Source organism: Melozone crissalis, unplaced genomic scaffold (assembly GCF_028551555.1).
Source record: "Melozone crissalis strain CALT ecotype California unplaced genomic scaffold, PUWL_Pcris_2 ptg000006l_1, whole genome shotgun sequence".
In the NCBI taxonomy this organism is placed as follows: Eukaryota; Metazoa; Chordata; class Aves; order Passeriformes; family Passerellidae; genus Melozone; species Melozone crissalis.
This window is the reverse complement of record NW_026535784.1, coordinates 14,772,487-14,795,000: the sequence shown is the minus strand read 5'-3', so window position 1 is coordinate 14,795,000 and position 22,514 is coordinate 14,772,487. Positions and strand designations below refer to the sequence as shown.

At 38.1% G+C, this 22,514-nt stretch overlaps 1 protein-coding gene across 11 annotated transcripts in view; it reads right to left on the bottom strand.

Annotated features, from left to right (window-relative positions):
• Nucleotides 1-22,514, bottom strand: part of ADD1 (adducin 1) — a 62,729-nt gene that overhangs the window by 20,998 nt on the left and 19,217 nt on the right. For all 11 annotated transcript variants that reach the window (XM_054290340.1, XM_054290367.1, XM_054290376.1 and 8 more), the window contains exons 2-9: nt 9,891-10,103; nt 8,766-8,928; nt 7,494-7,645; nt 4,211-4,291; nt 3,660-3,809; nt 2,567-2,710; nt 2,317-2,415; nt 1,794-1,970 (exon numbers count right to left, since the gene is read on the bottom strand). In XM_054290340.1, coding sequence (XP_054146315.1) covers nt 1,794-1,970; nt 2,317-2,415; nt 2,567-2,710; nt 3,660-3,809; nt 4,211-4,291; nt 7,494-7,645; nt 8,766-8,928; nt 9,891-10,085 — 1,161 coding nt within the window. In that variant the 5' untranslated portion in view covers nt 10,086-10,103. The remainder of the gene's footprint in view (nt 1-1,793; nt 1,971-2,316; nt 2,416-2,566; nt 2,711-3,659; nt 3,810-4,210; nt 4,292-7,493; nt 7,646-8,765; nt 8,929-9,890; nt 10,104-22,514) is intronic.

The following is a 22,514-nucleotide window of genomic DNA, read 5'->3' as shown; positions in this document are numbered from 1 at the left end:
ACATGGCTGCTCACCTGTTATGGTGGGCACAGCCATGTCAAAGGGGACAATGCACGGAAGTGAGGCTACATTAGCATCCTTTCTAATCTAAGTAACTTCTGAACCACTAATTTAAGACAGCCACCATTTCTGGTAGATCAAACATCAAAAATATTGTATTAAGCGTTTATGAAGAATTTCCAGTAGTCCTGCAAAAAGTCATTGAGGTGACTGAGCAGGTCATCAAGAGCAGTGCTATGGGTCAGCCTCTTCTCATAGTCGAGCAAAAAATTTACCACCTGTATTTTAATATGATAACACATTTTAAAAAATCCTTTTTATAGTTTTTCTTAGGAAGGGAAAAAAAATGTATATTAGTGCTTCCTGCTGTTTTGCATAGAATTTTCAAGTAATTGTTCAAGTCTCTGGAGTTAGATTTAAGTCCAAATGCAGAACCATGACTTCTTTGTACTACATTCCAGCTACTCATTTACATTTTTCTAAAAACTGTAATCAAAGGTATCAACTGGTTCTCACAATTCTAAATAAAGGACAGGGTAGATGTCCTAGGGTATGATAGGGTAGATAAAAAGATCTCCACCGTGTTTTTACATCTAGAAATCAACATACAGTATACAAGCGAACACTTCAAGAATGCTACTTTAATGTCATTATTCATTCCTCTCCCTAACCTTATGTTGTTTCACTCTCCCACTTCCTCTGAACTGTATTTTGCTCCACCTTTAACCTCCCCTATTCACACCAGTCATGTCTGCCCATGCTTTCTTTCATGTTATGCTCAGCATTTAACATACGAGAAGGACACTTAACAGTTTCTTTAAGAAGTTTCCACTAGCAAAATATTTTCAAAGTGGCTCAAAGGAAAACTGTGAATAGCTTAGTTCCCAAATCACTCAAATTCTCTATCAAGCCAGCTGTAAAGAAACATCAGCCCCACCTATGCAGACCTAGCTTTCACGCATTAAGCACTCCTTAGGTCTTACTTGGGTTCTGCTCCAACTTTCAATGATCAAAACAAATCTTGAGTAATTATATGCCACCTAATATCATTAACTACCCAATACAATATGTGGCTAATCATAATACTAAGGGTCTGTATTGTATGACTGAAAGCTCCTTTCTATTCCTACATTCCTACTGAGTACAATGCCATCTCTTTTATGATGCTGCTTTCTATGTGCAGTAAAAAACATAAAACTGCTGTTTCCTAAAGAAACTGAAATCCAACTGGATCTACCAAAGGTACCAGTCAAATACAACAAGTCTGCTGTGCCCAGCCACATCTTTCCCATTGAAGCTGGGTAGTAAATGCTGGTGTCTGGTCATTCATTACAGATGGATTCTTACTGAAACTATTTTATCTGAAGGCTTTTACTTATTTAAAGCCTGTCTTTTAAACTCTTCTAAGTACTTTTAAACTCTTCTACTTCTAGTAGAATATTAGTCAAATTATGCTGGACCTCACACCTATTAAGACATTAATAGTTTTACACATTTTGGGAGAGGATGGAAAGAGGGGAAAATACAGATTGAGTGCAAGCACCACAGTACTCTGATTTGGAAGTGTGAAATGCCACAAGATCACCTCTGATCTCACCAATAACAAACAGATTATGAATAAGAGGTAAATCTGCTATCTGTACAATCTGTACAAAGAACACTTGATGCTTTTCATGTTGCCCCCAAGTCCTTGGGAAAGAACAGGCTGTATAAACTCTCCCAACTACATGCAGCTTTAAAAAATGCCTTTTACACATTATCCTATAAAAATGAGACCAAAAGGCCTGCCTTACCAGATTATCCAGCATTCGCATTAGAGCTTCGAACTCCTGTTCACCAATCTGCCATTTGGGATGGGACAGAGTACCCTCACCTGCTGGAGACTCAGGGGAGCGAGACTTGGCTTTGTACTTGCCAGGATCAAGAAGCACTAAGTTGTCAGGGCCGCCTGCACTGGCCAGGGTACGGACCTGAAATACAACAGAGTCATCTTCAAGTTTCTTGTGGGGAATGGGGTGAAAACGACCAAAAAACCCTCTAAAAACTTGGCATAAACCCAGAAGAAATCTGCTTCATTTTACAACTAAATAAATGAATATGCTTGTATAAAAGTTGTCTTAAGTCTTTGAAAGTATCTGTTTTAATGGGCAGCAAATTGATGGCTTCAATAGAGCACTGGAATGTTGTCAGTGAAACCAAAGTTTTGGATGTCCCCCCACAATATAGTGACATCACACATTGCTGTGTTAGTTTAGATCCAAGAGCTGAGGTCAATACAGCAAGCTGTATTACTACATAACACATTAAAGTTCTTACTTGTATCTCACAGGCAAGCACTAGGTTATGAATATAGTAGAAAGCCTCCTCAACAGTCTCTCCAACTGATACTAAGCCATGGTTTCTGAGAATAAGGACCTAGAGAAACATTGAAAGAAAGTTAACAGCAGTATGGCAAGTATTTTCTTGCTCTTGATTAAAGAATATTTGCTATTGATTAAAGAACATACCTGTCACACAAATATACTGCCCCCCCTTTTTTTCTTTAATTCTAGATGTAAATACTCACCTTGCTTTTAGGCCCCAAATTTTTCTGAATAACCACCTTTTCTTCATCATCCACTAAAATACCATGGTAGTCATGATAAGCAACTTCCCCTAGAGAAAGTGCTTCAGGTGAAATTGGCAAGAGACCACATTTCATTGCAGAAACCTGAGAAATATTAAAACAACTGATTTAATTTCTAGCAACAGAAAAAGTGAAAAAATATAGTGATGAGAATTAAAATAAGAATATATTTTTATGTTTTAATTGCATTTATCTCTACAGGTAGATACAGTGGTCTTGTACTCCATCCTTAAAGTCTCTATTTTTGATAACTTTTGGACTAGCTACAAAAGTCACATTGATCTTGGGTTTGTCTCAATATGGCTGTTTTTACACAACAGCAACACCAATACAAAAAGACTCAGGAAAAAACCCTAAGAAATCACCAAACCCCAAAATGAACAGCATCCTTCATTCCTTCCACTCCACTCAGTTATTTCCCCCTCCTGCCCGCATGCCAAAAGGACAACTTTGGTGATACAGATAATTCTGCAGCACTGCAGATAAACTTTAAAAATATTTTTTAAAAGGTTACTCTGTAATTCACAATATTAGGAATTTGATCATTTATCCTTAAAATGCTTGTATTAATCTGGTTAATCAATAATTTAAAAAATCATCAGAATTTGAACACTGAAAGTCACTCTCTCAAAACATTCCAAAGAGGCAGAACTGACTTGTAATCACTTGCTCCAAACAGAAATACTGGGAAAGTTTCAAATCTTTCAGAAAACCTTGACAAACTGTGCTTTACAAAACCAACAAAATACATTAAAGGTTTTATGACTCCCTGTCAAAAGATCTGGTCTTTTGTGGGAAAGGACACACATATGTGACATATATATTTTCAGTGACAGAAGTCAATTTACTGTCTGACCATTCGGGTAACAACCCAGTAAGGATGGGCTCTGATTAAAGAGAACCATACTTGAAGACAGACTAAAAGGCTCTCTGCCCTCCAAACAGGAAGCAGATCTATGACTGAGGGACCCATGTATTTTCCCTTTGAAGGGGTAGGGGAACAGGACAAGGACAAAGCTGGAAGCGAGCTTACCGCGGCTCCTGCGGGTGTGTGGATGTGGACAATGCATTTCACATCAGGTCGAGCTGCATAAATGGCTGAGTGCAACGTAAAGCCAGCTTGGTTTACTCCCAGGTTAGTGCTTCCACGATCAACCACATCTCCCTGAATATTGATTTTAACCTGGGAATGAAAAGAATTACTTTCATAATCAAGACTCAAAAAAAACTGATTTAATTCAGCATCTACCACTGAGACTCTAAAACCAGTTACAATTTCTATCTGAAATGCCTAAAGTTTCCCTCAACAAACTGGACTCAACAGTCAGCAGCTTTAAAGGGCATGAGGTGATTCACTCTTTACAGGTAGATCAACTGAAGGACACCTGGTGGTGAACATGGGCAAAGAAATCTCTCAGATAGCTCAGCAGTACCAAAACCAGCCATGTTCAATAACACTGTTCTAAATATATCACACAAGAGTAAAATATTCTCTAGGACAGAATTTGAAGTGACATATATATTCATATATATATATATATATATATAAATATTTTACATCTATGAAAATTAACAATTGCTTACCAGACTAGATGCAGTGACTTCACTATAGAGGAGTCCAAAAGGTACAATAAGGAAATGCTCTTGCTCAGAGTTTACTCTGGCCTAAAGATAAAACAAAAGTAAGAGTTACTAAGATTTTATTAAGGCATACAAGAAGACCCCAAACCATTAAAGGTACTTTTACATCCTGATTATGGAATGGGCAAGAATGCCTATAACGCACATGATGACTTTCATGTATGCTACAACAGATAATCAATGCACTGCACTGTTAATTAACTAATGTTGAACAAAACCAGCTGGCAGTAACATGCCAGCATCCTTCAGATTGGTGGAATTTAGTAAACCCTTACATTCTGTTATAATGACAGCTTGCCCACTATGGATAAAATGAATAATACTGAGAGAAATGGGAAAAAAAGTTCATTCTTTCAGTTGAATGAGTTTACACTCCAACTATTTCTACCCCAGGACATAAGGTATAAAGTAAAAGGTTGTGAGAAAATACAAGAAGTGGCCCACTAACACATCTAAAGATCTAAAATGTCTTGATGCTGAGAAGGGTTTTGTCACTGATGCTGGTTCCTGTGAGACATCTGTGAGCAGTACAGCTGCTTGCTTGCACACTTGCAAGTTTTCTACCAAGTACCCTTCACTTATGTTTTTTCTCTCTCGTCTCATTCACACAATCAGGGGTTTATAATACAAAAATAATTTTAGCTTCAAAGCATTCACATTTTGGGATGTATCTCTTTAAAGTCTGTGCAATGAAAAGTACAGGACATCTAGGTAATTAAAGTGTCTTTTGATGGTGAACTAATAGGCTTCTTAAGTTCTACTGGACACATGAGACAACTCCCTACTTTGCTATGAGTCTACCCAGCATTTGGGTAGTTTGTGTTTTGGGGTTGGATTTTTTGTTTGGTTGTTGTTTGGGTTTTTTTAATTCAAAGATATTTATAAGTTTGGAATTTCCTGAGATGTAGCTACTTTAGGCTGTTTCTGCCTCATGGCTTCTACTACTTGCAACATTAAATACACATATACTTTGCTGTAGTTCTACTGTAGGGAAAAAATTCTAAGTAGTTGTGCAGTCATGCAAAAACTTCTAGCACAGATCTGGTTTCCTTTACAACCAGCTGGGAACTTGCTACAGCATAAGAATCTTAAACTGAAGCAGTCAGTTGAAGTTAATCTGTACTTTTATGAATCACCAAAGTAGTCCTCCACTACAGAATTGCAAATGATCATGAAAAATCTCTTACTCATTTATGCAAGACAAAGAACAAGTATTATTCAAAATATCCCAAAAGCTAATAAGAAAGCTCAAATTAAAGACAAACAAGCAGCAAGACTCACAAACTACTTTGCTTTGGGATTAGATCCAATTAACAGCTCATGCCCCCAAAGCAAACCAAGACCTGGTGAATGATGTCTACCTTCTGTAAACCTGTAATCTCAAATTCTGCCTGACCCTGGAGACAACCAAGTTTACTCTACATTATTGCGCATGACATGAAAACCCTGGAGGTATCCAAGCATACTCAACATTATTATACTTGGCATGAAAGCTCTTGATGCTCTGTAATTCTGCTTCTGCATCAGGACTGCACCAGTCTGAGCAATTCCACATACAGTAGCTGTCAGTGATTGATAAGGATCCAAAAAAAGCAACGATAACTCCACCCAACTCCCTGATATGGCCAGATGGAAATTGTGAGGGTATGAGAGGATATCTCATTCTCCCCTAACACACAGGCTTATGACCCCCACAGGAGGCTGTGTACCTTTTCTCTTACTTCACAAGTGCAGTGGCACAAGCTTTTAACTTGAATGCAATCACCCAGTAATTACAGCATCCACTCACAAAAAGTGAAAACCTGGAGTCAAACACCAGCACTGCAGGAAGTGGTAGCATTTATCACATTCCAAAGGGGTGTCTTAGTACTACTTAATAAACATAACAACCTTGTTCTGCATCAGCTTCTGAAGATAATTTATGTCTTTCAGTCATCCTTCAGAATTCTGTTCTCACTGGAGGAGCTTGTAAAAGACAACTATGACTTGGGACCGCTGCTGACAAGCCAAGAGCTTTCCAGTACCTCTCATTCAGAAGTGACTAAAACACTTTCAGAATCTCATTTTCCAAGTGCTTTGATTGTCTTCCACCTCAACTGGTACCTCCTCTACTGATATCTTCCTTGTACTCCTCCCCAAAGAAAGCAAACTTGAGGCATTCCACCCCAATTACCTACCCTTGCCTCAACCCCTTCCCTGACATGCTGCTCTTCAATACATTTATCTTTTATCTAAATGTACAAACATTCCCAGGGCTGAACTTTACACTAGAAAGCCATCTCCAAACCTGTTTGCTTTTCAGTGCATTAATGTCCCTTTTACAAAACCACTTCTCCTGTCACATATGAAAAATCTGGGGGTGGCACAGAGCTGTTTACAAGAACCATTATGTTGGATATGTTCCCTTACAACAGGAACAGAATGATCTAACCAATACTGGCTTGATACTATGCCTACACATATCATTTATCATCTTCATCTGTTCACAAATAATATGCCTTGAATTCTCAAAAAGCAGTAAAAATAATATTACCATATTTCATTCCAACTGCAGCTAGAAGAACTGAAAATACATAAAGGACAACCTCTGCTATGTAGAATAAAAAACAATTCAGCTCTGTTAGGACAACAATTGACGGGGCTGCACACACAGCTGTGACTTTACTCATGAGACTCATACTGACCATTCTTCTGGCATATAAAACCTCCTTGATTTGACCTCCTTGTCATTATTTTTATGGATGCCAATGATTACTCAGTCACAAGGAAAATTGTTGGCACGCTGCATTAAGCAGAGAAGCTCACTCATGTTCAGAAATACTATGGCTTCTTTTTCAGAAAGACTGGTACCTGAATTATAAAATTCAGCTGAATTACTAAGAAGATATTTTAGTATTTAACAAAAAAAAGCAAGAAAATCAAGAACTGACCTTGCAGAATAATAAATATCATTAGTCAAAGCATTTGAGACACTAAAAGACTGAGTCTTTCAGCAATCTTTATTTCATCTTAAGAATTCTCATGCACAGTCTCTCAAGACTCTATTCAGACTGTGGTAGCTGACATCTAAGCTGAAATGCAATGACAAATCTCTTCACTATTATACTGCTTTCAATACCACTTTTGCTCTTCTCACACACAAAGAGAAAATGACAGATAGGGGAGGGAAGCAATTCTCTTGTATGTTAAAACAATTGGTTCACTTATCTGTTGATTCAATACTCACTGTTATATGATTGTAAATAAGCTGAGACCAGCCAAAGAGATCTGCTAATCTGTAGAAAGCTGCCAATTTGCATCGTAACAACTTCTCCCCTTTCTCATAAGCAATGGAATCAGACCCTCTCAGATCATTTACTGGTGTTACCATGCCAAGACCTGAAGAGAAGGGGTACAAAAAGCACAAGGCAAGTTGAGTGCAGTATCAGTTCAAACCTAGCAACAAGCACCACTATTTTATCAGTTGTTTTTACTGTTTAATATGAGCATGTTAACCTAATAAATGGACAGCAAATTTTCATTCCTATAATGCAATTATTTATGTTACACAAATTTTCAGCTTTGGTAGACAAAATATTACAAAAATATTCAGCTTTGGTAGACTCAGCATTTATTTCCTTCCCTACAATAAATTAGTGGTACCATGACAGTGCATTTCTTAGCAAAAATTTTTTTTCTCTCTCAAACTAATGATTGTTTGTAAAATACATCTTAACTGTTGAAAGAAAAATGCAATCCCAAATATTCCACTTTTTGTGATACATGTATTCCCAAAAAGAAGAATTACATACCTAAAAAGATGCACACAGGTTCATTCATTAAGAAAAATTAAGTACAAGCTAGAGAAGAAGGTTATAGTAAAAAATTACAAATACTGTAATTCTAGTCACAGTGCAATTAGAAATGTGGTTAAAAGTACTGTGAAAAAGCAAAACCAGGTCATGCTACAGTCAGAACTAAAGATTTCTTTTGGAGCATAGGCAAGGATTTATTTTATCTTAACACAAAACCTGTGTCTACATGCATTCACACATTCTGGTTTTTTTTCTTGCTTTGTTTTGGTTGTTGATGTTTCTTGTCTAAAGCTTCACTTCACAGGAGGAAGCTGCAAACACTATTTCAATGGCAAAAATAATTAGTTTCTAAAGCCCTTTACTGTTACCAGACTACTAATAAGTGTTTGGTTTTCCAGAAGACAAACTATGTAGTAATTAGCACTATTTAAATATTTAAATTTTTAATAGCACTGATTTATCAGGCTTAGTTTTCAATTTAGATACCATCCTTAAAATAACTTTTGATATAAACTATATACATAATCACATTGCATACCACTGTGGCATTTAGAAACTAATCAATTCAATTCAAGTGTTTGTGTGAGCAGAACAGGATAGCATTTAAACTTCACAGTATTCTATTATATTCACATTGTCTTCATGTGAAGCCTTTCAAGAGAAGAGAAAAGGAATTCAGCTCTGATCACTGAAGGTGCACTCACTCATGTTTAATGCAGCCATTCCACCTTGAGGTGCTGCAGGGTAGACATTTGGTACGTGCGTTGTCATGAAATCTGCAATCTGCTGCAGAGCCAATAAACCTGTGGGGTTCTTCCCCTTCTTGAACTGTTCCTGGATCATGGATTCCAATTCCTCACAGAAGGCCTGGTAGGAAAACACTGCATGTTGTAATGCATGTTTAAATGAACTTCAACCTTTCATACATAGCTTCTGTTCAGCACTTTGATGGAACCATCCTACTCCTCTTCTGACAAACACCTCAAGGCAGAACTACTGGGGGCATACTGCAACTCCAAAACATTCTCTCTGGAGCTCCAGTGATCTGAGTCACCTGGGGGCTTTTTATGGAAATTCCAGCATTCTCTTTTCTAAGTCTTTGAGCCTTCTAGTATGAATTTCTGGAAGGAGGAGAATGTACAATTGACTTTACACTGAAAGATAAGTACTGCAGTCATTAGGTCATTACTTTTTTATTAAGTGATTTATTAATATTTTCATAAATCAAATGGGTTGGCTTAATAGGAAAATTGTGAATGTACCACCACATCCCTATTCCAAGTGAAGTTATGTCATGTAATGTTTTGTATCTAAAGTCACTCACTAGTTATTACAAAAGGAACAAATGTCATGAGGGAAAGTTTGTTGGTGTACTATCTGCCCAAGGGAACATCAATATTAAATGTCACTCATTCACACTTCACTACTGTGCACCTTTTCAGAAAGAGATTATAAAAATATTTCATATGTCCAAATTCCAAAGCAAAACTGAGTACAGGACAGACCTGCCTTGTATAAGCTACTCTTAAGAGAGTTACATTGAAACAAATAAATGAAACCAGTAAAAAATGTTTTACAAGGATTGAATGGAAAATATGAAAAAATGTTGATGATTATACAGAGGATTCTAAAAGCCAGACTGAAGAGATGCTTTGTGAGTAGAGCATAAAAATTCAAACAGATAGAATGAGGAAAAAAATCAGGAAAGGCCAATAGGAAAAAACAACAAATGGATCTAAGATAACACACAATTCTCCAATCCCATACTGATAGTGAACAAAAGAGATATTAAACTTGTCACTTCAAAGATGAACCATTTCTTTTCTTACTGGGCTCTGAAGAATCATGGAGACTCTCTTCTTCTGTTCCATCATGTTAAAATCCTGGCGAAGGTCAGGTGCCATATTTCTCTCTCTCAAATATTCTGGATTATTTTCATCAACTCGATCAAAATACCTCTCTTTATGAGGGGCTGTTGTTGGAGGTGGTGAAGTCACCACCCCCACACCAGAATCACCATTCATAGCACAGTTTTAATGAACCTATGAAGAACGACAGAGAAGAGGAATAAATAAATCAAGCAAGGAAATAATTACCAAATTCATATGTGTTTCTACCTTCAAAGTAATGGTTCAAATCCATCTAAAATTAGCATGTTTTCTCAAATGAGAAATCATGTTTGTGCAACTGGATACCAATATTCTAGAGTAGGAAAAACGACTGAAGGATTTTAATACACAAGATCAAAAAAGTAGGCTAACATATATGAAAAGTCCAATATGCTTATAAATTTATTCAGCTCAAAATTAATTAGAGCTCCCATTTAAAGTGGGGAAAAGATTTCTTTAGCTGTTTGGCCAGATTGTTTTTCAGAAGCATGGAAATCCTTCAAATATTCTCAGAGACAAGGACAGAAGTTCTAGACACGAGGTCTAAGCTCATTAATTTGGGGCTTTTGCCTTTTATTTTTTTCTTTAAAAGTTAAAGCAGATATAAGAAAAAGAACATTTCATAAATCAGAAATTTAATATACTAACTGCAGCGATGATTTAACATGTCCATTAATAAGAAGAATCAGCTCCACCAAAACATGCTTGGACTGCCAACACATTTCTGGATACAAAGTCAGAAATCTTGACTTTGCAACTCAAAGTGTTCTTTTCACATTTATTTTAGGTCCATCCAGTAACGTGCACATCACTACATTAGCATGTGGTTTTGGAGTCTGGAAAGCACAGACACACAGAGCCCCCACCCCTGGCCAGGGTCCCTTTCAGTTGTACATGTCCTGCTCAGCAAGTGCCTGCATTCAGCAGAAAGGCTGAAAGCTCAGCCGGCATTGCTCACACACAGCTCCCTCTTCCACTCACAGCAATTCCTGGGTGTAACATCATCCCACTTTTCTGGGCACAGCATCACAATCCTCATTCCAAAATGCTTCTCTGAAGAATTCTGAAGCCTTCCACTGACAAAAAGACAGTTCAATAAAGCCACCCTCACAACACTTTGAGATTGAAGCCTCCAATTCCTGGTCATCTGATACATCAAATTACAACTAAGTAGAAAAGACTGTGTCTATCTTCATGTAAGGAATTATTCATCATCTACAACTAAAATTAGTAGGGTTTTACATATGTCTATATTCTTTTGCCATTTTTAGATTTTTGTTAGGGACTTAACTTACACTGCTTCTAATTTGCTTAGTAATTTTTTTGCATGCTTATTAGCTAAAACCACTTCAGATGTGGATGCACACAGCAAAGACATGTTTACATAAATTTTGAAATGCAGATTATGGTAAACAAAATCATTGAGATGAAGAAAATTATCTACTTCAAGACTCCAGAATTAGCAGATTTCATCCTCTTTAATTCTTACATTAGAAAAGAAGTTTCAAAATTCAACTTATTTCTTATATTAGAATGAAAAAAAAAATGACCTGAGAAAGCTGAACACAATGACAAAAATAAAGTATTTTTCTTGACTTTGCAGAACAGGATATTACTATGAAAATCTATGTTAGCACTTAAACACTGAATGATTTCCACCCACCGAGTTACTAAGTGAACACACAAAGACACCTCTGCAATGCTTAAAATATTTCATTTTCACGTTTAGACTTCAAACATCATGGTTTATTGTTTTCTTCTCTAAAGCTCATAGGCACATCTGTATTATTTAAATTGCTCACTTTCCTTCACCCACAGAGAAATACAGGGTACGGCAAGGAGAAATAATGTTTTTATCCACAAGGGAAACCTTTTAAGGTATTAGACCTAGGAAATTTTAAGCAAGTGAAGTTACAGCAGACACCTCTCCTTTGGCAGCTTCAGTACACTCCTTTAAGTTCTCGTTCTCTTCACAACCTCCAGCCTGCACCATTGGCCTCTTCCTCCCTTGAAAATGCTTTTGAAGGCCTACTAAAACTTTTTCAGCAGCCTCCTGAGCTCTATCAGCCATGCTACTGCCTCTACAGCCAGGGCTTTGTTGAAAAACAACAATTTGCAGACCCAAATTTCATTTGTTTCAGCAGTTACTGCAAGAGCTGTTACTCTCGTGCAGTAACAGCTCACTTAGCCCAAGCAAAGTCTGAGCTTCACCAGACTCTGCTTATCAAAAAAATCAGGGAGTTTAGAAACAGCACAGTGGCAAGTGAAGACAACCAGAACCACTCAACAGTTCACTTTGTACTGCACTCTGCTGAGCACAGCCACAAATGTGTCTTTACTGAAAAGCAAAGCATAGGAAAACAAGGGAGATTGAGCTTACCACCAGCAGAGAACAGCTTGCTCCTGCTGGCTGAGGCATTTGATGTTCAGGCTAGGTTTAAGTGTCATGTTGTTTGTGCATGCACAATCTCATTTAAATTAAACTGTACACACATCTGCAAATGTAATTTTGCATTTAATTATTTAGACTAATTCCATCTTACTTTCAGAGTATCAAAACCTATTTCTGAATGAATGACACACATAATTACTTCAGTTTCCTACTCACATTGGTGAGAGGCTGCTCCCTAACAGCCCACAAGAGCAACATGAAATTGGGATCACAGCGTCTTGCCAAAGTTGCATTACTCCTCCATCCAAGTACACAATGGCACTCAAGAAGGCCTTGGGAAGCTACTACTTCATCACTATGTAGTGGCAATCATTTCACATGAAAATCAATGATTAACATTCAATGATGATTTAATATCTAAGGTTAAATATGTTTCACAGCTCAGTTCTGCAGACACCCAAAATTAATGTAATCCTCCCTGCAAGGTCTAATTATTAATTGTTTTAACATAACTGTAATAGTAATTGTTTTAATAGCTGTCAGCTACTGATGTTAAAGGGATCAACTTTCAAACTGAAAGCAGACATGCTTGACAACACTTTGCAAAGCCACTGAAATTTATTTATGAGTTTCCTTGAAAAACCCTTTGGGAGTAAGGCATGATGAACTCTCCAGTAAGAGTTTCAGTAATATGAATACCAATAAATAAATAAAAGGAATCTGAACACACCATGGGGAATGGCCAGTGATTCTATAAACTGGAAGGTCACACTGCAAATCACAAGTCTGCCCAGGCAGTAAAAACACATATTAGAAAGAAAATTCAGACTGTCTTCACAGCCACAACACTTCAGTACAGACAGTTTCTTTCTGATGTAGTGCACTACAGCCCCCCAGTAAGATAAGCTGTAATGCCAGAGGACTTTCTGCAATGATAACTGTTCTATGAGAGAGCCTGTTCTAACACAACTGTGTCAGAAAAAGCCACACCCTTAACTGAAAAAGCCACAGCGGGAAAATGTAAGTGCACAGAAAACCTTGTGCCAGAAGCAGTTACTGTCAAACACAGACTGACAGCAGGAACAGCACCTATTACTCTGGGAGCAGAGGAAAATTAACAGCTGTGATAAAATCCGAACTGCACCTCAGAGTAACAAACAATCACACCCATTGTTCAACACCTATGTACACACAAACACCGTGGTGCTCAATGGCCCAGCACACCAAACGCGCAGCACAACGTATTTACCGTGGGGGTGAGGATGTGTGAGCAGCTGCTATAAACGGGCTGCTGGTGAATCTCTTGGACGAAACCAGGTTTATAAAATTCACGGCTCATCTACAGGTACTGAGCACATACCTGTAAATTTCATTTCTAGGTACAGCACTCAGTACCTGTAAATGAGCTATAAATTTTATAAACGTGGTTGCAGAATGTCTGAATTTCAGAATGTTTACCAAACATTCTGAAATTGGTATTAGTATTTCAGCTTATTTTTATTATTCAAAATCCTCTTCCTCCCCTTCTTTTCTAACCCAACAGTTTCACTGAAGGATTCAACTAAGAGGAATGTTACATGGTTATGCTACAGAATTTAGTTTAAACAGAAGAAAGTTTTAGAATAGAAAGATGATAAATTTTTCACATTAGTATCCACAAAGAAGAAAAATCATAATTTTTAAAGCAACTTGCATTCCTCAGTACTCAGCCAATGCAAATATAGTCAAAAAAATTTAAACAGGTAAGACTGAATAATATTCAATAAAAACTGACAACAAGTTAAGGGTTCATAAAAATCTCACACTCAAATCTGAAAAATTACATACTTAAAACCCCTAAAGTTGATTTGGATTGTGACCTTATTTCAGATTAAAAAAACTTATTTAAAACTTTAATATTAAACTGATTTTGATACATGGATTTTGGGACAGATGTAAGTATTTACATATTTGACAGCTTATAGGCCCAGTGTCTCCAAGCAAACCATCATAATGATATTGTGTGAACACTGGGAGGATTTGAAATGCCTCACAATATGTACTCTAGCAAGGACCAGCTAACTACACTTGGTAGAAAAAAAAAAGGTTTTGCAATCATTTAAAGGCTTTGTTTTGTAATAAGTTGTAATGGATTTTTTTTTGCTGCTCCACACCCTGAGGAAATTGCTTTTGACTAGGGCTGCAGTCAATGGAATTTGAGCTAAGGGCTCCCTGCCACCAAAGGACAGAGCACAGCTCTCCACACCAACACAGCTCGAAGCCTGCTGAGGCCAAATCAAAATAAAAATACACTCTGAGAAGCAGGAAGAAGGTTGTGACAAGGTGACATGGAAACATAAGACTTCTAAAAAATTCAAAATACACTGCCACTTCACAGGATAGCATGTGCAATGGGGTTTAAGTTTAGAAGAGTTATCTGACCGAAACCTTACAAAAGCAAGTTATTTCAGAGAGAAAAAAATCCCCAAAACAAACAAAACCAAAAATCCCAAACCTGCTCTCTTCCTGGTAGCTTACAGTTTGTTTGTACAAAACAACACACAAACAGAACACCTGTATGGGACCTTGTGCCAAATCTGCAAATTAAATGAGCAGCAACTTCTCAACTGCTCATTCATTCCAGGTAGCAGCAACAAAAATCAGGGGCACTCAGTTCCAGAATATTTTGCTTTTGAGACCTATTCTCACAATGATATTGTAATTTGGTTTGTATACATTTTTTTCTAACAGTTCTTTCCAAAAATGATCTCCACTCACACCAGAACTATGCCACTATGTCTAACAGAGGTGAAAACACATTAGACAAGAAGTTGCTGGGGAAGGGACAAGGGGGTAGCAAAACAACTCACATTTTCTTTCCTGTTGTGCAATCAGGAGTCTTTGAGGAGTAAAAGTTCCCTAAAAATCTCATGCAAGTGACAGGTCAGGCAGTGTGCAGGTAGGGGGAGGGAAGCAAGCTCTGTTTTGGATGCAAACACAATAGGACAGGGAAAAAGAAGCATAAGAGTAATTTTATAGCCCAGGAAAGGGTTGGGGGAGTGCAGAAAGCTACAGAGCTGAAATTACTTAATGGGGAAGCCGTGAGGTGACAGAAGGGAGGAAGAGGAAGGGAATGGGTCAGGTGGCACTGGGGGGGGGGGGGGGGGGGGACGACAGAAGAAACCCTACAGATAAATGAGCCACTGTAAATAAGAGTTACTGTGAAATTTAAGTGGGTGGGAATATGACCAAGGAAGCATGGAAGAAGAATATCTATCTACAGAAAAAAGGGTTTCATTATTACTTGGTGAATGCAAAAAAAAGTATAAGATTGCACTGCTAGCGCTTTACTCAATATTCAGATAAATTTTGTATTTTTTTTATTTCCTTTGCTTTAGAATAATATTTGCCAAACTTTCTCCTTAAAAAATTAATATAATTTTATAATAGAGAAATTATTTATGATTTGCACTACAATTTCCATAACATTCAGTGACAGCATTTTGGCACCAATGACACTGGATTTGTTCTTGCCATTTCAAATGTTTCCAACTGAACTTTTAAAAGGAAAAGTTGGCATTACCTTAGGAAGTCAAAGAACAAAGAAAGTAAATAACAACTGTACTATTCACTCGACAACATACTCAGTATCATGAACAATTATATTATTTTTTAGCAAATGGTCCCAATCTTATGCATCTTCAGAATTTCCTCTGTTCTTTGTTTTCAAACAGGAAGAGACTATTTCATGAATAAGAACAGTTATTTCTCTTATTCTGAATGCGGGCACCAACATTTTGCTTTTTAACAGAGATAATACAAGTTAAATATGGGACTCTAAAATTTAGAGAAATCCAGCAACAAGTTTATATAACCAAAAGTATTGCATTTTATATTTGTAATATCACACTTCGATAACTGCAACAATAAAAAGTTTAAAATTAAAAAAGTACTGTGTTAGAGAACAAGGAAACAAACCCAGACTGATTCTATTGAAATCCACAGACTGTAACCAATCCTATTTTCACCTTCTCTAAACCACTGAAATCAGAGGCAAGGCACAATGGGAAGTGAGTGATCTCAAGGTTACAAAAGAAGCCAGGCTAAGCTGCTGTGTTAAGAGAACATTTAAGGACCTCCATGATGACCGCACCAGGCTGGAAAACACAGTAATTGCTGTGTAGCTTTCCCAAAGCCAAACGAAGCAGGCGGCTGGGAAAAGCCAGAGCTGCTTCAGGACAGGCAAATCACGCCAGACCAACCCGATCACCTGCAACAAAATAACAGTTGCTGTCAACAGCGGCGGGGCAGCAGATACTGTCTAACAAACTTCAGGGAAGCCTTCGCCGCTGTTTCCCACAGAGCTCTCGCAGACAAACCCGCACGACGGCGGCTCTCACAAGGTGCCAGTCAATGGTTTCACCCAGGCTGGCAGCCTGGCACAAGTGGGAATCCCCAGAAAATGATGCTAGGACCCACACTTTTCAACATCCCCACAAATACCCTGGATGAGGGGTCTGAGAGCACTGTCCCCAGGTTTGCTGGTGACACCACACTGGGCAGTGAGGTGCAGCACGTGCCAGCAGGGAAAGGCATCTCACAGAGCAGGACAGGCTGGAACAGGGAGCTGCCAAGAGGAATGTGGAGTTAACAGGGACAAGTGCAAGGTCCTGCAGCAGTGATGACACCAAAGAGCCTGGCACAGGCTGGGATCCTTTGCTGAGGGGGTGCTGGGGGTGCACACCAAGAGCTGAACAGGGCCCAGCAGTGAAGCTCTGCAGCAGTGACAGCACATCAGATGCTGCCATGCACCCACAGGGACACCACCAGCAGAGATGAGAGATGTCACCATCCCAAACTACCAAGAGCTTGTCAGGCACACCTGGAGCACTCCTGTGTGCAGCTGTGGTCTCCACAGCTCAAAAAAAGGAACAGATGGACTGGAGAGGGTCTAAATGAAAGCCATGAAGATGAGCAAGGACTGTAGATCCTACTCTATGAGGAAAGCCTAAATGAGGAGTTAGGTCCTCTCCCTTCTCCCTGAAGAAGAAAATGCTTGCATCATCACACTTTCCCAGAATTTTAAGGCTGGCTACAAAATGGATGGAGGCTCTCTCTTCACAAGGAGCCATATGGAGAGGACACAGGGTAACAGGTGTAGTTTGCACCAGAAAAGGTTTCACCTTGATATAGGAAAGACAATTTTTACACTGAGAACAGTCACTAGAATGTTCTCACCAGGAAAATGGTGGAATCTCCATCAACTGGAGATAGTCAAGACACAACAGGGCAGGGTGTTGGATAATCCCACTTAGGCTACCTTTCCCACAACAGGTTGGCTCAGATGACCCTTTTGAGATCCCTTTTAACCTGGGCTTATGTTTTATGTTCCATGATTCCTAGCAAAAGCCCACCTAAGATTAATGCCAGAATTTAGGTGGACAGATTCAGTGGGGATATTTGTTAAAGAGAGTTGTCTAAATTCTGCAGAAGTTTCAGTATATATGGGTCAGAACTCATAATTCAGTCCTTGCAAACAAAAGATAATAAAATCATTAAAATCAATTTAAAAGCTAAAATACAGAGAGGTTATTTCCTTGCTTTTAATAAAGGATTTAAAGTATCAAACTTTTAGAAACAGTAATCATTGAACTCTCCTCCCTGACCTGGAAAAGCATTGTATCCCTGAGAGTGGGCACTGCAGGAAGCTGAGAATGACGCACAGGGAGGAGCAGGGCAGCACACTCTGCTGCTCCTCCCCTCACTGCAAGGTACAGCTGCAGCCTGTGCTCACCATTGATACAACTTTCATGTTAAATCCTAACATGATTTATTAATTTATGATGGAAAGATCAAATTTCCAAGAGCTCATTCCAAGTTAATTAAAATGGTAAGGAGTCCAAATCTAAAAATCAAAATTGTTATTTAAAAAATAAAGATTAAAAAAATCCTCTTCAAACTGTTAACTTATATGTCCTGTTGACAAGGTACCTGGTTGCTTACCAGCCTTTTAACTTCACCTTTTCCACTCTTTTCTTTCTCCAATTTTTCCGCTAAGCAATTTATGAAAAAAACAACAGAACTGCCATTTCTTGCATCAAAAGATTTTGTGAAAAACTAACAGTTTCAAACCTACTTATTAACTCAACATCAAAATTACCTTTCTTTCACTTCCTTGACTCAGAGACTTATCTACTAGCTCCATACGTTTCTCATACAGCAGTTCTGGAAGTGTTCATTGCATAAATTCATGAAAGATTAGGGAAAGTGATAACAGAAAACAAAATGTCACACTGTTCATAAAACACAAAGCAACTCTCTAAATAAGTATCTTAAGCCACAGAAACCTAAGCTTTTCTGCTGAAACTCTAAGAGTTTCACAAATGCATCACAAAATTTGCATACATATGCCAAAACAGGAATTTCACCAGTGTCTTTTGCATTTCTTCAGGCACAGAGAGCAAGTATGGATTCTGCAAGGTCATAACACATTTTTCTACTGTTTCTTGTCAGAGGAGCACCAATGGTGGTTATGGCAGTGGAGACACTTCTTCCCACTACCTTGGTGTCTATTAGGCCCAGCAATAACTCTTTACAGTTCAGCGAAAAACATGGGCTTCAGTGTTATTGCTCAGAGCAGTCCCATGGCTTTCAGATAAATTTATTGCATGATGTTACTGCAACACTGAGATTAAAACCTGCACTTAAAGAGCCCTCCCAAAATAAGTCCTTATAATTACACTGCCAAATACTACTGAAGCTGATTTGCCTGCAATTTTACTGCAGAAATCTGATTCCCAATTCAAGTAAGTTTCTTGATTCTATGGTTTTTACTTAATGATAGTGTAATATCAAAAACTCATTTTAACACAGCTAATGCAAAGGAGTACAAATGGAGACAAAAATTACACCAGAAATACTCAATGCTGAAAAGGCAAAATTTGAAGGGAATTCAGGATCTGTCACAGATCACTACACAGAAATTGCCAAGATTATTCTGTGGCCAGGTGTTCCACTGTTACAGCAAAATCAAAGAAAAACAGAAGTAGAAAAATTACCTTCCCTAACTTCAAAAACCCCCCATTACTAAAATATTATTTCACCCATTTCAATAATAGACATGAAGTATCAGAGTTCACAGAAGGCTACAAAAACAATCTGGAGAGTAGAAGTGTAACTTGCAGGACCGGTAGCTTGGCATATTCAGTGAACCAGAAAGATGAACTGGTCACAGAGGTGACAGGGCCTTTCAGTCCTGCTAACAAAAGTATGGAGACATGTAACACTTGGGAGTGAATAACAGACACATTTGCCCTTGAACAGAGATGGAAATTTCCTAACCACATATATACAATACTACTGAAATAGTCTACTAACAAACTATTTCACATATATACAATACAGCAATTTCCAGAAATGGAAATTTCCTAACCACATATATACAATACAATACCACTTTTATACAATACTCAGTATTGTATTTTATACAATCCTCAGTATTGTATAAAAACTATTTTTTAGCTTTAAAAACCTTTGTATAACCCATGTTTTAATGGATTTTAATACTTGCATAACCCATGTTTTAATACAACTTCCAGAACTCCTTCTACTACCTGTCTGCACTGAGATCGAAATCTGCTCTGAAATCTATGATCCTGCCCTTCCTTCTTCAGCTTTAGGAAAAATAAGTTCCACAGGCACAATATGTTCATGTTATTTGCAGCTTCCAATGCATTTCCAGTTTTCCAACACCTTTTTTTTTTTTTTTTTATAGCACCTTCCTGTGCTGGTAGGCTGCTGACAGCTGGAGACTGAATGTCAGACTCAGAGACAGAAACAAAAATCCTCCTTAATCCTTCTCCTACGCTCAGGTCAAACTGATCAGACTTGCTATCAGGACAGGTTTTCTGTCAGAACAGGTAGAATAACTCTTCTTATTTTTTAACTATCTTCAGTAGCACAAAATGCGAATTCCTGAATCATTCAGGAATACCTTACCCAAGAAATTTCAGCTACAAAAGCTACAAAAGTTTCAAAATACTTTAGCAGGTCTCTCTTGGCTTCTTTGATGCATTCAGCAGTTCACTCCATGGAAACTGACTTGTTCAGGTTGATGCTTTTTAAATGTTAAGTTTAACAGCCTGTATAATAAAAAGGGTTGCACTGACAACACCATCACACCATCACTCTATGCCTTATTGACAATTTTTTGAGCAAAAAACACTGTTGCCAAGTATTTTTCCAGCCTGCTTTATTGGGACAATAAAATTCACCATTGATGTCACAGAGACTCAGCCACACACACTGAACAGAACTGCACGAGAGTGAGTCAAGCACTAATTTACACTTTCATCCTCTACTTGTGTAGAAAGCACCAAGACAACATAAAATTAAAATATTTTTCACACCATTAAAATTCATGGATGGTGGCAGCAGTATGAGAAACTAAATGGATATTTATTTTTGCTATCAAGGTCACTAGTCCATACAAATAAAGAGGTTTAACCCAAATACTGCTTATTTTTAGGTTTCTGTGAACCCACATGCACTTCCCAAGCCTCACACCAAACACACCAATAAGCCACTGCCCTGAGATTTTTGAACCCAGGTCAAATCAGATCACCAGCTTTCCAAAGGCAGGGCCCCAGCTTTATCCAAGAAGCAAAGCTTGGTCAGCATGTCTGACCCAAAAATGAACACTGGCCTTAAACTGAAGTTATAAAAGCTGCTAGACTTCTAATTCCAAGACTGGATTTGTAAAAAGACACAAATGAACAAATAAGTTGCTTAAAGAAAGTCACCAATGCACTGAAGCAAAATTGGATGCTCAATTTGCCAATGTAATAATCAGGTAAAAAAATGTCTATAATTTCCATGTACAATAATCTGAACTCAGATTTTCTGAGGAAACAACACCCTTAAAGCCATGGAAGTCCCCAGGTTCCCTAACAGTACTCCACACAGCCCCACAGCCATCTGCACTTACCAGAGGACAATCCAATGCTGCTTCCCAGAACAGCAGCTTCAGAGGGATGGGCAGTGGCTGCACCTGTGGCTTTGGACAGCAGTGAGAACCAGGCAGGACCTGTGAGTGAGGACAAGGCTTTACCTTGTCCCCTGTAAACTGGGGGTGCCTCTGACACAGCAGCTCAGGAGGAAGAGGACACAGCACAGGCTCTACCCACAGCAATGGGGAGGCTGCAGCACTGCATGAGAACTGTGCAGGTCAGAAGCAGTTTCAGCAGAAGGCAGAACACTCCAGAGCCCCTTTGAACACTGCACACAGTTTCAAGCTGCCTAAAACAAGCTGCTGTAGGTTCAGTAACAAAGTAGATAAGCAAAATGAATGAGCCCCTCCACTATGCAATGTGACCACAGTAGCACTGTTTCACTTTACCCATAAGGTTTTAGAATTTTTCTCATAGTATTACCTATACAGAACTCCTTTTAAATAAAGGGGACAGGACATTCTAAAATAAGATGTGAAAATATAATTTTATTTACATGTTTGTTAGGTTTTTCAACAAGGTCATACTAGATCAGTGTCTAGGGAAAAAACAGATCTCAAAATTATACCCAATGCTATCACAAATAAAAAAAAACTGGAAAACTTATGTTTAAAATGTAAAGTAACTATAATGCTCACCATTGTCAAAATTTCAAGAAGCACTGTGAATAACAAAAGCTCCTACAAATGACAGAAGAACTTAAAATTCATTTTTCAGCAGGAATAGATAGTTCTCTGATACCTTAAAAATGTAAGAAATTTCAGTAACTTTAAGTATTCACACCTAAAATATCAGTATCACAATGCATAAAGGATCAACTGAATGCAGCAGTGCTCGGGCACAGCGGCCCCATTCTGGCCAGGATCCAGTTATTTTCATGGAGACTGAATAGCAAGAGATGAGATTTCTGAAGCCTGTTGGCAATGAACAGAACAATGTCATTTAACCCTTTGAATTACTCTGCAACAGTAACTTCTTCCAGAACAGCTGGATGACATTTGGTGACTTTATTTATTGACAGGGAAAAGTAGTTAGACTCTTTTTCCCTCAGTTACATACAAAGAGTAAAAATATTGCCTTCGACTTGGTAAAACTACAGATTCACTTTGTGCAAGCATGAGAGCCATTTTATAGGTTTGGTTGGGTTTTTTAAATGTTCATTTAGGTTAAAAACTGAAAAAATTT